The sequence below is a fragment of the Phascolarctos cinereus genome, unplaced genomic scaffold (assembly GCF_003287225.1).
Source record: "Phascolarctos cinereus isolate Bilbo 61053 unplaced genomic scaffold, phaCin_HiC Scaffold_726;HRSCAF=1367, whole genome shotgun sequence".
NCBI classification, from domain to species: Eukaryota; Metazoa; Chordata; class Mammalia; order Diprotodontia; family Phascolarctidae; genus Phascolarctos; species Phascolarctos cinereus.
In genome coordinates, this window is record NW_027556098.1 from 155,318,252 (window position 1) to 155,333,142 (window position 14,891).

The window sequence follows — 14,891 nt, forward strand, 5'->3', positions numbered from 1 at the left end:
GAAGAGGGTAGCAGATGTATCAGAAAGCAGAAACCATCTTGAAAAATAAAGATTCACAGGCACTGGGAGCAGAATCTATTATGCTTCAGGAAGATTCAAAAAAGCAGGGGTAGTAATCATAATTTCAGACAGGCAAAACTGAAAATTGATATGGTTAAAAGAAATAAGCAAAGAGGGGCAGGTAGGTGGCACCGTGGATAGCGTTCCAGCCTTGGAGTCAGGAGGACCCGAGTTCAAATTTGACCTCAGACACTTGACACTTACTAGCTATGTGACCCTGGGCAAGTCACTTAACCCCAATTGCCTCACCCAAAAGCAAAAAAAAAAAAAGCAAGGAAATTACGTTATGCTTAAAGACATTGTAGATAATTAAATAATATCAATGGCTAATATATGTGGACCAAATGGCATAGCATCTAAGTATTTAAAGGAAACATTAATTGAATTTTAGGGGGAAATAAGCAGCAAAACTAGAATAATTGGGTCTTTAATATGCCCTTTTCAGGCTTAAACAAATCTAACAAAAAGACAAATAACAGAGTAGGGTCTGAATAGAATTTTGGAAAAATCTCTCATGATTAACAAATGGGAATAGAAAGAAATATACCTATTTCTCAAAAACTTTGGAGTCAGCTCCTGCCTCTTGGTCAATCTCTACATCAAATCCATCTAATATTTAGTGTTCTAAAACAGAAACTTTTATCCTGCATGCATTAGCCTTCTCTATCGACAAAGATAAAACAGATAGGAAAAAATGAAGTCCTCAGATAATTGGAAGATCCCCCAAAATGTTTCTAACCTGCTATATATTTTTTTAAAAATTCCTTTTTTAACCAGTGTGGTACAGTGGAAAGAACACTGGTTCTGCAATCAAAGAACTTGGATTTAAATCCTACCACTGATTCTTGTTTTTGTGTGACCTTGGGCAAATTACTTAACCTCCCTGGACCTCAGTTTCCTCATCTGTAAAATAAAGGGACTTGAACTAGTCAACCTCTAAGATCTCTTCTATTTCTATGATACTAAGCATATTTTTTTCATCCTACTCTAACCTGAAGCAGCCTAGTATTTTTAACCTAGTGAGGTAAGCCAGAGTCCAGATTTTAACAATTAGCACAGGGAGAATTGCATTAAGGGTTGCTGACCCACAGCAGATTTGACAAACAATGAATACTTTTAACTTGAATGAGACAGCTCCAATGAGATTCCAGCTGAGGAGACTCAAGCTACTGATTGGCTAGGGAGGATAAAAATCTTTGTAGAAATTCAAGTAACTTGATTAACTCAATGGCCGGCACAGGTATCATTGGACAAAACAACATCTTCTTTTTAACATTTGTCTTCGGTTGAGAGTTTGGAGATGAAAATTGATATCCACAGTCATATTTTGCCTAAAGAATTGCCTGACCTGAAAAAGGTAACTTTCAACGACCTTGCTGAACTCTTATTCAGCTCTGTGATTTCTCCATGTTTATGTAATAACGCTCTCTCTTTCTGTAGGAATAAGATGTTGGGTTTCCTTAATTTTGTGTGATTTAATTGTTATTGATTCTAAATTTGTTTTCCATGCCTCTGAAATTTGTTTTGAGAAACAACTCATGAAGGAATCAGAACTTTACTACTTTTCAAATTATTATTATCATTATTATTATTACTGGCACATTTCACCCCTGTGGATCACAAATCTGTCTAGCAGGAGTCAAGCCGCTTTATTTGGTTTAAATCAGATTGTAAATGAACAAACAGATGCAGAGGGATGAGTCACAGCTGCAGAATTGAAAATCGGGATTTTCAAATAAATGACCATCAAATTCATTTGCGTAATCTTCCCAGAACATTAAAAGTCTGGCAGTTTTACAAGGTTTGGGTAATAGTTTTTAGAGAGAGGTACACGGGCTTTTCATCTTTTGCCCATGGCTTTTGGCAGAACTTCAGATGATAAGATTAGGAACTGAGAGTGGTCTCCTAGATTGTGGAGTCCAACGTTTTCATTTCACAGGTGGGGAAAATGAAAGCCTAGGAAGGTTGGTCTGCACCAGGTCAGACAGAAAGAAAGTCATAGAACAAGGATCTGAAACCTGTTTTCTGATTCTTTATGCAGAAAACCTAGGTTCAAATCTCAGCTCTTCTTTCTGGGCAGTGGTTTTTCCCCATCTGGAAATGAGGGGGCTGGATTCAACACCCTCGGAGTCTAAAGTCTCTGCCAACTCTCAATCCTACTCCTGTGTAGTTTGCCTTTCTGTTTGCCTTATGCTTGATAGATTGGTTATGAAGAATAAGGAAGCTACAACCTCAGAAACTAAAATGAAGCACATATCCTTTGTAAAATGGGTTTGTCTAAAGAGTACAACGTGGGGTTTCCTAAAGTCCAAAATTTGCCTTTTGTTTTTTCACAATGAACTTGTGAATAAATGTTCCTTATTAAACAGGGAAGAGAAGCAGTTTTGGTTTTTTTTTTAATTAAGTTAAAATAGTTTTCAGCTTAGTTCAAGCTGGGAAAGCCTTTCTCTTTTTAAAATACACTATGCAATCTTCTAGAACTTTTACGCCACTGAGAATAGTCTACCTCCTCTAATCCATGTTAAGAAAAAAAAATAATTAATTAATTTAAAATTTTAATGAAATTAATAAAAAAAATAATTAACTCCAAAATCTCATTTAAATTTTATTCCAGGCACAAGTTAACTTGTTTTTCCCTATCCATGTGCTCTGGAGGATTGGTAATCCTAATTTTCTTTTATATAGTGATACAGGCGAAAGCTTAAACTTTTACCTACCTCTGAGAATTAATTATTCAGGAGCATGTGGCTCCCTAATACTAGCAACCAAGAGATTAAAATTCTGAAATGATCCCTTTTGAAATGTTGTAGACCAGAGCTAGGAAAAGAATATAGAAAACAACTCTAACAACACATGAGAAAAAGGGAAAAGAAACTGAAAACAATGAAATTATGACCTAAAAGTTTGGCCCTAGAGAAGAGACAAGAAAATGTACCTTCCTCTCTTCTTTACAGAAGTGGGTGACCATGAGTGATATATTGCCTATCCTGCCAGACTATGTTGAAGGATGTTTGCTCAAATGCTTTGTTTTTCTCTTTCTTTTTTAGTTTCAAATGAATTTGATGTATAAACAAAACATAAAGTAAAAATATATTTTTAAAAAGCTACAAAAGGAGCTGTTAGGTGGTGCAGTGGATAGAGCTCCAGCCTTGGAGTCAGGAAGAGCTGAGTTCAAATGTGGCCTCAGACACATGATACTAGCTATATGACCCTGGGCAAGTCACTTAATCCTGATTGCCTCACCAAAAAAAGAACAACAAAAAAAAAAGAAAGAAAGAAAAGCTACAAACCTTGACTCTTCTACATTTCTGTAACCATCATCAACAGAAGTCTTTGAAAGTTATTTCCTCCCTACCATCTTCCCAGCTAATAACAAAAACCAAACAAAAATAGTGTGGTTGTGACATCTCTGCTGAGAACTTTCTCCTTAGGGTCCTTTTGCCCCAGTTGTATATTCCTGAAGGATAAGTAGACTCTCTTTGATATTAATGATTCATCAAATACAAGCACCAAAAGCTCTCAATTCATAAGTTTTTGAGGCAGGAGCAGTTAGGCGTGTTTGCTTGGGGGATAGTATTCAGTGCATTTAGAACTAGGAAATATTAGTAATTTTATTGGAACATCACAGTGGTTTTTTTTCTTTTTTCCTTCAATAGCTTTAGATACTAGGAGGATCTGGTTTGATTCATACAAAACACCAAGAACAATAAGCAGTGAATTCAGTTCTCTCCAGGGGAGTCCAATGCCACCAAATTCCAAAGCTAGATTCTAGACGCCAGACTTTCATGCAGGGTTTAAGACCTCTCATGTTGCAAGGACCCACCCATTGGGAAGTAAATCCTAAGAACTCCCAACAACAGCTCCCTCTCATTATCCTGCCCCGAAATATCACACAGGTGAGAGTCCCTGAAATGGTCCACAAGATCTGTCATTGTTGATTGCCTCCCAAATGTAGAGAACCAGAAGAACATTTACATAGAATCTGCAACATTTCAGAAGCAGAAAGAAGATGAGAAAATCCCAGGCCCCACATTGCTCAGGTCGGGGAGCTGATGGCAGTGGTTTTAACTGATTTTTAAGTACCAACCCTCATTTGAGGAGAAGGGAAGAGGGTCAAAGACTCTCAAGAACAGGGCCCAGAAGTAGGAGTTGTGCCAATTTATCATTTAACAAGGCACTGAAATGGCCCCTGCCTCCAAATTTCTCCCCAATAATGCTGGAAAAGCTTTGCTTTGTACCTGCCTGAATTCTTTTTATTAAAGAGCCATTTGCTAAGGATATTTTTAAATGCTCTGAGAAGAAAACATAATCCATTTTAAGAACCTGGTAATACTTAACAGTCATTCATATCTTAATATGGATGAATTTACTCTGCTTGCTTTCCTCCTAACCTTTAGCTGAGGTTGTACACTGAAGGAATAAGAATTTTTATAGGAAGAGATGCTATGTGCTATACAAAGCATACATGGGCACTTCATAAATAATTGAAAGGAAAAAAAAATCCTATATACATCAGGAGTCTAGGGTCTTAGTCCAGGCTCTTCCATTAGCTCAAGGTGTGACCTTGGCCAAGCCATCATAATCATTATCATTGCAATCATAATAGTTAACATTACATAGAGCTTGCCATGTGCCAAGCACTGTGCTAAATACTTTACAATTATTATCTCAGCTGATCCCCACAACAACCCTGGGAAGTATGTGCTATTATTATTCCCATTTTATAGATGAGATAACTGAGGCAAACAGAGGTTAAGTAACTTGCCCAAGGTCCCACAGCTAGTGTCTTTATCGCCTCTGATCTGTAAAATGATGGATGGGAACTTTATTAGATATAAGTTCTTTGTGGTTTTAAAGCTCTATGATTCCAGGGAAGAAAATCATTTTGGAACAGGAATGCAAGAGGGAATGGAAAGTAAGCCTGAGTCAGATAATTTAGGAAAGGACTTTGAACAACTGACTGGTAGCATGAGGACACTGAGTAACTGTAGGGCAGTGTGGAAAACAGATCTTACCTCATTGATAAGTAGCCAGTGCCAGGTGTCCGAGGATACTCAGGTAGGAGACTGTAGAGATGTGACTTTGTTGATTTTCTTAAGAGAGGTAGTGCCAGGATATCAAATGTAAGAATAAGAAGATAGTCAAATGTGACAGAATAAAGTGGATGAAGATGACTAGGCAATTCTGCTTCTCCTAACCCTTAGAAACATTCTAATTGAGGCATTCGGGAGTAATGGGTTGGGCATTGGACTTGGAGTTAGGAAGACCTGGAGTCAATTTCTGCCTTAGACACATTAACTGTGTGACCTTGGACCAGTCATTTAGCTCTGCATACCTTAGTTTGCTCAGTTGTAAAATGAACGGTTGGATTCAATAGCCTGTAAGGTCTCTTTCTGCTCTAAATCTATGATTCTATGAGCTACTTTCTCTGATTCTTGTCAATGGGAGCAGTTACTGAATGAGTTATAAGATAAGCTAATCCACATAATCATAGACAAGTCACTTAAACTCTGTGAGCCTCAAGACTGTAAGTCATAGACTTATGTAACCAGAAGAGATTTTATTTTGGGGGATCTTATTCCCATAAGCTGATGGGGGCAGAGTGGATGGAGAGAAAGTCACAGCTGTATGCCTGGAACAATTTCCTCGATACACACAATACTGACCTCATGTCCAATTTTCCCCTGTTCCCTTTCAATCATGACACTAAATGGCATTGTGTGACTAGCTGCTTTCATGTCCACTGCCTCTGCTGATTAGCACCCCATACTAGTGAAGAAAGAAGTAGAAGGAAAAGAATTTGAACCCGGGTAACCTGACTGCAAAATCAGTAGGCTTTCCATTTGCTCATCATCACATATCATCTGTGTGTACTAGACCTGTATTAGAATCCAGACTTTTTTTTTCCTTTTCCCCTACTTCCACCCCCCACCCTAGAGATGGCTACCATGATACAAGTGTGTGTGTGTGTGTGTGTGTGTGTGTGTGTGTGTGTGTGTGTGTGTAAAATCATTATATACGTACTTCTATTTATCAGTTCTTTCTCTGGATGCAAATAGAAATTTACATGGTAACTTTATATACTTAAATGGAATAGCAAGTCATACATAATAATTTGTAGGTTCATGTACAATCATCTTTTTTATTATACTATGTTATGGAAATGCTTATTTTATTCCATAAATTAAAATTTTAATAAACAAAAATTTAAAAAAAGAATCCAGATCTTCTATTAGTCTAGTCCTTTTTGTACCATGATATTTCAATATATCCCATAACGTTCTCCTGAATGTCTTCTATGTCAGTCCACAAAGAGTTTTTCTTCAAAGACTTACTTCAGTTGGCTTTCCAAGCAATGGACCAAAGCATCAAATTATTCTATAACAGTTTTCTAATTATGAGCACAGATATCAATAACAAATTCAATGACCAGACACAGAACCAGAAATTCGGTTACATTAAATGCATATGCAAACTTGGGTAAATGGAACACATAAAGATGCCAGAGAGACAAATAAATTTGATCTCATGCTTTCCTTCTTCAAGGAGCCTAAGGAGGTGTAAAGCATATTAGATGTAACGTTAAAGGCTTTCTGTTATTTTTAAAATATTTCTTGAAGTATAAAATGCAACTGCAGAATATCCCTTCCCTCTCTTTCATCTGCTTCTCTTACCATTTCCTTCTTTTTCTTTTCCATTTTTCTTTGCAAGCCTCCTAATAAAGGCATTAAAAGAATAATCTGGTTTTAGGTATCATTTTAGAACCTCAGGCCTCATTGAAAGAATCAATGCTTCTTTTAAGCCTGTCTTTGCTTTTTAAATATTAATAGGCAAACCAAGGTGACCTTCACTTTGTAGCTGAAGGGAGGAAAGGGGGTAGGCAGAATCAACAGGGCATTGGCTAATCATTAGCTGATTGCAAATGAGGAGGATCAAAGAAACAGTTAGGATGTACTTTTCATCTTTTCTGGAAAATAGTGTTGTTGTACCTAGTGGATATTGCTGAGACTTTGGGAAATATCCCAGATGAGGAGACACAGATTTCATGGGGCTGCATTTGGGTTATTAAAAATTCACTAAGGTCCATCTTCACCAAAAATAAAGATTCTGACAAAAAAAAAATAGTAATAGCGAGAATTGTGTGTGGTATTTGGTGCTGTGGAAAATCTTGGAATGGCAGGCAGAAGTTGGGTTCAAATCTTAGCACTACCACTTACCACCCCTCTAATATTGGACAAGTCACTTAACTTCTCTAGGCCTCAATTTCCTTGTCTGTCAAATGAGAGTGACTTACATAGTTCCTAGTAACTCTACATCCATGATCCTAGGACTCACAAAGTAATTATATAGAAGACAACCTCAGCATGTAAGAATCCCTTTCAATAATAAGCTCAAAGGAAATCAAGCAAATCTAAGTATGTTGTTTCAAGTTTATATATGTATATTCTCATCTGCTAATTACTAATTAATTGCTAATTAATAATTATTATCTTTTGCTGCTTTCAATTTTTTAAAAGAAACCACAATAAATATATCATGATTTTATGTAATACCATACATGAAAGTTTGGTTTTCACAAAGAAAATAAATTAGGGGTTATTTGCTATTAATTTTATAAAAAGAGTTCATTATAAATGTCCTTTGAATTCAGGCTCTTGCTCTTATTTTCTATGTGGCTGTTGCAGTGCCTCTAGGAATTTTTGCATATAGAGAAAAGAGTACAAAGTATGCCATCATTTGAGGTATTGGGGGCAGAAAATTGCAGCTCTGCCTAGCCATAGTTTCCTATATCAATTATCTTGCAAACTAGCCATTGAGCTGTGGTTTCTATGGACTTTTGAATGTTTTCAGTACCTTCTAAATTTAGTGCTCTGGGACAAAGCCCTGATCACTCTGCCTTGGTTATATCTCTGAACCTCGAAAAAGTCATCCCTCTGAGCCTCGGTTTCCTCATCTGTAAAAAGGAAATACTTGTATCACATATATCACAGGGTTGCTGTGAAGAAAGTTCTTTGTAAACTTTAAACCACTCCATAAGTGTAAACTACTACTATTTAAGCAGTGAGTTCTGAAAAAATATGATTCAATTTATGAAAAATTAATGTACAGGTAACTATTTCAGTAATATATCTATTGAAGTTTAGGGTTTTAGGGGTGCTGGGACCCCAAAATCACAACATGAGGGTCTTGCGTGAATGAATCCGACCCAAGTCTTCTTTCAGCCAAAGACAAGTTTTATTAAAGATCCACCAGATCAGCCAGACTCTTAAGGAATCTGAATATTTGTGAGCTATTGGCTAGATTGTAAAAATCTGAGCCTTTGGCTAGACTCTTAAGAATTTGAGCACCTTAATGGAGACAAGTTGGACATTATATACAGGAAGACTGTGGAAGGGATCTAGGAAGGATCTTGATGGGAGTGACTGGGAGGTCTAGAATGGGTCTAGATAGGGCAAGGGTGGGAAGTAGCCAGGGGCCATCAGGAGGTAATAGACAGTGGAGATCTGGGCTAGGTTAAGAGTAACAGAGAATTGGGAGATTGGGCAGTAGAGGATAAGAAAGGCCAGTTGATAGAATTATACCTTGAGGGGAACACCAGAGACCTCCTTGATCAAGTGGGAGAATTCAAAGAAAATCCCATAGGGACCCAAATTCTTTTTGGGGTAAGGGCAAAGGTCTCAACTTAGGCCCATACCCCATCATACCTGTTACATTCATTTGAAGTTAAAGCACCAAATTAAAATGCCTCGAAAAGTCTATACTGGCTGCAAATGCCTACAAAAGATTCTATAAAGCTCTTTGAACTTGTTAAATGTCACAAGGTAGTCCACAGAGGAAAAACCCAAAGAATATTAACAAGTATGAGTGGAGTTCAAATGGAGTCCGGCATGAAAGGGGAGGAAAAATAACAGAAGGGAAGCGTGGAGTAGAGGGGAAGGAGCAGCTTTGCTAAGACTGGGTACCTGCAACAATCATCGCAGACTCTACCCACACCTATTCAAGCCAGTAGTCGATGCAAGCGAGTCTTAGTCTGGACACCCCAAGACATTTAAGGACTTCTGAGAGAATGAAGAAATGGATGGCCTCAAAGATTCCATAAAATTTATAGTTGCTTTGCTGCAGGGGTCTAGAATTTTCTTCTACTGTCTTCCCTGATACTATTTTATGTGTGCCTGACTGCTATATTTCTGGGTAGAGTCAGCAGGAGTTTATATTAATGACATCTGTTTCTTATAATAACAATATAGGTCTTATAATAACAATAACAGCTAGTATTTGTATAGCACCTACTATGTGTCAGGTACTATGCTAAATGCTTTACGAATATTATCTCATTTGATCCTCACAACAACTCTGAGAGGTAGCTGCTACTATTATCTCTATTTTACATTTGAGGAAATGGAAAAGGCAGACAGAGGTTAAGCTACTTGCCCAGAACTGCTAATTAGTGTCTGAGGATTGATTTGAATTCAAGTGTTCTGACTCCAGTACCAGGGCTCTATCCACAGCACTACCCACCAGACCATAATATCAATAAAACAGGAGGTTATGTTATCTGCTATGACAACAAAAGCTAATGTTTGTATAGCATTTTAAAGTTTGTTAGGTGGCACAGTGCATATATTGAGGTTTAGGAGTGGAGGGGTGCTGGGACCCCAAAATTACAACATGCGGATCCTTCCTGAAAGAATTTGACCTGTCTTCTTTCAGCCAAAGACAAGCCTTATTAGAATATCCATCATATTGGGCAGATTCTTAAGAAGTCTGAACATTAGTGAGCTATTAGCTAGATTGTAAGAATCTGAGCACCTTAATGGAGACATGCTGGACCTCATATACAGAAAAACTATGGGAGGGATCTAGGAGTGGCCAAGTAGTCTATGAGGTAATAGAACTCCAGGGACCTGGACCATGTGGCCAAGAGAGAATGGAGCCTAGATAGGATTAAGGGTGGGAAGTGGCCTGGAACCTTGGGGTGGTAAGACAATGGAGGACTAAACTAGGTAAAGGGTAACGGAGAATTGGGAGATTGGGTGTAGCCACAATGAAAGGCCAGTTGATGGGATTATAGCCTCAGGTGAATGCCAGGGATTTGGCCAGGTGGGAAAGTCCAGGGTTTTTCTTTTTTGGGGTCTAGATGCCATCCTCATCAACAAGAGAAGGACAATGTATAGAAGGCTGTAATCAGTGCCAAATCCAGATCTTGGAGATGGTACAATCTGAGGGATGCTGATATCTTAGATGGTATTCTGTTGGCGTTTGGCTGAAATAGGGTAAAGAAGGTAGCTGAAGTTTAGGAATTTAAGGAATCATGACAGGTCAGAGCTCTTTTTGGAAGGATTATCAACATGAATAATGAGAGCCTTGAGGATCTTAGGTTAAGAGGTATAAACGACCTTAGAAGGTATCTACTCCAATCCCTTCATTTTTTTTTTTTCAGATGAGGAAATTGAGGCCTAGAAATGAAATTACTTGTCCAAGGCCACACAGGAAGTAAGTAGCAGAACCAGGATTCATACTCAGGTCCTCTGACTCCATATTCAGCGTTCTTTCTACTGTATCATACTGCTTCCCATTATAGGAAATGGTGATACAAAGAGAAGGGCCTTGGACCAATTACTAAAGTTGTTGAAATAGTTGGAATGATGGCCAAAGTGTTGATAAACAACAGCAACAAGGATGGAGAGAAATCTGTACAAGCAGAACACATGATCCTTGAAAAGCAGTTATTGCCATTTAAGGATATGCTGACCCTTCCTCCTGCCCCTCAAACCCTGGTTCTATGACTCTCAATCCAGTATTCTTTCCACCGTTCCATGCTACCTGTCCAAGGAAGCCTTAGGAATAGCAAGAGAATACACTGCCATTCTACAGTCCGAATTATGAGCAGAAAGTGGATTTTTTTGAAAGTGCAACATCACCTAGTTTCACTAGAAACCCAGGGGACTGAGATGAAATCTGAAATAGGGATCAGAGCTAGAAGGATCTTTAGAGATCATCTATTCTAATCCCTTAATTTCCCAGATGAGAAAACTGAAACCCAGAGAGAAGAAACAATTTGCCCAAGGTCAAATAGGTAGAAATGGGCAGAGCTGGGATTTAAAATCAGGGCTCCTAGAATCAGGTCCACACACAAAGAATATCCCCTCACACAATTCTTACATCTTTGCTTATCAAGCAGTTTCCATCAGCCCAACAGTGAGCCAATATGGTTCGCTACAAAACATAACCAGTCATGAACTCCAAAAAGGAGGAGGAAATGATGTTATAAAGGAACTTATGAGAGGAAGAGAAAATGAGTTGGCTACATGGGGTGGGAGAGGATGTCAGGAGCACAGCCAGAATCTTCCACCAGTATCCTTGTGATGTCACGAGAGAACAAGAAAGACGTCCAGCACATTGTGAAGACTTCCTATGTCAGTCTTATAGGAGATTGAAGACTAGAGTGCACAGAATGGACAGGTGTGGATTAGTTGTGTTGGAAGGAACTTCTGGATTGATGAGATCGCAGATCTATTTGAGTATTTTAGTTCATTTCTATTTGAGTATTTAGTTCATGTCTTACTCATTGTGATTTGTTTTCAATAATTTAAATACCATGTTCCCTGAATTGAATGTTTCTATGAACTATAGCTTTGTTTCCATTTCTACTCTTTGAGAATTTAATTGTGTTTTTCTACCCTCCACAGAGATATGGCTACGGAGGATGGGTGCAGCTCCATCACGACAGCAAGGTTGGTGCCCTTCTTCTCATCAGGTTTTCTGGACCTCCTAGTCCCCTGCAAGCAACAGATGCAGCATAGAACCTATGGAAACATGTGTGATGCCAAAGGAGAGCCTCCAGACAGCTGAGTTCCTTTGTCTCCCTGTTTAACTTTGCATTTGCCTAGAGATTGGAAGGGAGATTTCTCAGGGTTATTACCTTCAAAGAGTGGCATTTTAAAAGATGAAACCGTAGTTTGAGATGCCATTAAACAAACATTTTTTGCCCTACAGGCATTTATTATTCTGCCGCTAGGAACTGACCTAGTCATCACCACAGGTTATTGCTGTGTATTAAGGTGGGCTAAATAAATGGAGCATTTTGGATTCCGGTGCAAGTTAGAGAAATTAAACATCAGAGGCAAAGGAGAGAAGCCTTCACTGGGGCCAGGGTTTGATAATAGTAGAAAGCAAGGAAGGAGAAGGAGCCTCCAGGCAATCCAATTTGCAAATAATTAGGCCCAGGGGTGAGCTAGAAATCTGGCCCCGGGAAGGACTGTATCCCCTAACTTTATTCACAGAGTAATAATGAGCCATCATTAACACTGCAGGAGACTGCTTAGCATTTCATCCTCATCCTCCTGTTTTCTGAATCCTATTTATAACGTGTTTGTATATGCTTTGTGCACAGCACATAGTATAAATAGGATACAGCGAAAAGCAAGCATTATCCCTGGCTTTCTAGAGTCCACAACCTGAACTTGCTGGTTATTTTATTAAAGGTAAAGTACTATACAGATGGAGATGCTTTAAGGCTACCAAGTGGCCCAAATCTTAGGGACTTAGTGCCTGATTTTTATCCCACTGCTTTAATTTGAAATTTGACTCCAGAACAGAATCTCACAGCACTGGAAATCTGTCTATTACAGATATGTCAATCCATAAATATTTAGTTTATACCCAAATGTAGGGAGTAATATCAATTTTTTAATAAGTGACACCATCTTACAAAGGAAATTGTGCTGTTTGTAGAGGGCACCGTATTAATGATGATGCAAGCATACCATTTGAAATGTTACCTAGAGCACTGTTATGTTTACAAAAACCTTATTATTGCATTATAATCAAACTTCTTACTAGCATTGCTTGGCCAATTGCCCAAGACACAATTCAAGTAAAATTTCAGAATGTTAGAGTTTTAAAGGGACGTTAGGGATCATCTTGTTGTACCGAGAAATCAGCAAGCAAGACCCAGATATAATTTAAAATGTGGATTTATTAGCACCGCTGCAAGGGGTATGCACACCCAAATCAAGCAGCCCTGATCTGGGGTCGAGCTAGGGTTTATATGGAAAAAGAGCATGGGAAAGAAATGCCAGGAACACTGATGAGGTAATCCAAAGGTGCAGGTGTCTTTGGGAGCTATGGATGGGAAAGTACAGGGAGTATACTGCACAGGGAGGGGGATGGATCTTTGGAGTCTGGCAGGAGGAAGAGTCCTTGGGCTGGCCAAGGACACCCCTCTCCCTCTGTCTTGAGGAGAGAATGCTCTGCAACAAGGGAAAGCTTTCTCACAACACAGGAACTTACTAAGGAATTGGGAGGCTTCCAGAGACATGATCTGAGGGCTGGGGCCTGAGCAGCCCAGCTCTGTGTAGCTGTACCAGGGAGAGAGATAAGGGTAGTGCTGAGGCCCATGCATGAATAACTGCTAGGCACAGTGTCCTTGGGCTGGGGAGTGGTTGTCAGAGACAGTGTTTCTGAGACTAGGGAGAAATTGGGGCACAAGTACAAGCACAAGCACCCGAGCACCCCAACATTACAGGTCAGAGATCACACAAACTAGACCAGGTGTCCTGGTCTCTGGTATAAACATAATTATCTAAAGCAATTATATTGCAAGCTTTCTTATACATTTGCGTTGGAGGTACGGGCTATGCTGAGCTATGCAAGAGTACATTTCACTATTGTTTAGATTTAGGAGAAAAGAGGTCTGGGGCAAGATTAAGCACCAACTTCTGCTTTCCATGGCCCTACTACCTAAATGGTAAAATAATGTTCTGCATTACAATCTTGTCCAACCCTATCATTTTATGAATGAGAAAAATGAAGCCAAAGCCTATATAAAATATAGACAAGATAGTTTGGGTTAGGGTTGGAGATATAGCTGGAGGATATCAGAAAAGACATGTCTAGGAGGTGCCACTTAAGCTGAGCTCTGAAGGAAGTTAGGAATTCTAAGAGGTCAAAGTGAGGAAGGAAGGCACTCCAGGCACCAGGAACAGACTACACAAAGGTGCAGAGATGGAAGATAACGTGTTGTGTATGCAATGATTAATAGCAAGATGGCCAGTTTAGAAGACATAAAGGAGAGCAAAGCAAAACAGGCCCAGGTTGGGAAGGGGTGTAAATGCCAAAGAGAAGAGTGTTTATTTTATGCTGGAGGTAATAAGCAACCAAACATATGCCATGATCAGGTTCTGCACAGACATAGGTTAAGTGACTTGCCTAGGGTCACACAGCTAGTAAGTGTCTGAGGTGGGATTTGAATTCAGGTCTTATTGACTCCAGGCCTAGTGCTCTATTCACTATGCCATCTAGCTGCCTCAAGTGCCAAGGCAGGTACAAACATTCTGAGAGCTTGAGCCATGGCTCTTCTCTGTATTGATTCTTATATCTGGTTCCTATTCTTTCCCTCTATCTTCTTAATTTGACATTGACTCAACCCTTTGATTTCTTTGATTTGAATTCTATATCTGGATTCCTAGGCCCCAGTTTCTGTTTGTGCTCTGTGGATCACCTTCTCTAAATTTAGCTAAGCTGGTCCTCAGGCAACAGATGTCACTGGGTCCATACTTAAGGCCTTTCCAGCTGGAAGGGACCAATCACAAGCTGTACTCAGCTAGAATTGCCTTTGGAAAGCAAGGGACACTTTCTTTTCATAATAAGTCAGTCTGGGAAGATTTTGCTGGAAGGCCAGAGGACAAGTCAACAAGCACTTATTATGCACCTGCTATGTGCAGGCACTTTTCTATCATCAGGGTGTCTGGGCTTTATTAGGATTATAAAGTAATAAATTTAGAGCTGGAAGTAACCTTACAGACCATCAAGTTCAAAACTTTTATTTA

The 14,891-nt window shown here is 39.1% G+C and overlaps 1 protein-coding gene across 2 annotated transcripts in view; it reads left to right on the plus strand.

The window, feature by feature from the left end:
• The first annotated feature begins 1,241 nt into the window (after positions 1–1,241).
• ACMSD (aminocarboxymuconate semialdehyde decarboxylase) overlaps positions 1,242–14,891 on the plus strand; it is an 83,690-nt gene continuing 70,040 nt past the window's right edge. For both annotated transcript variants that reach the window (XM_021009460.2, XM_021009464.2), the window contains exons 1-2: positions 1,242–1,417; positions 11,751–11,795. In XM_021009460.2, the coding sequence (XP_020865119.1) occupies positions 1,361–1,417; positions 11,751–11,795 (102 nt within the window). In that variant the 5' untranslated portion in view covers positions 1,242–1,360. The remainder of the gene's footprint in view (positions 1,418–11,750; positions 11,796–14,891) is intronic.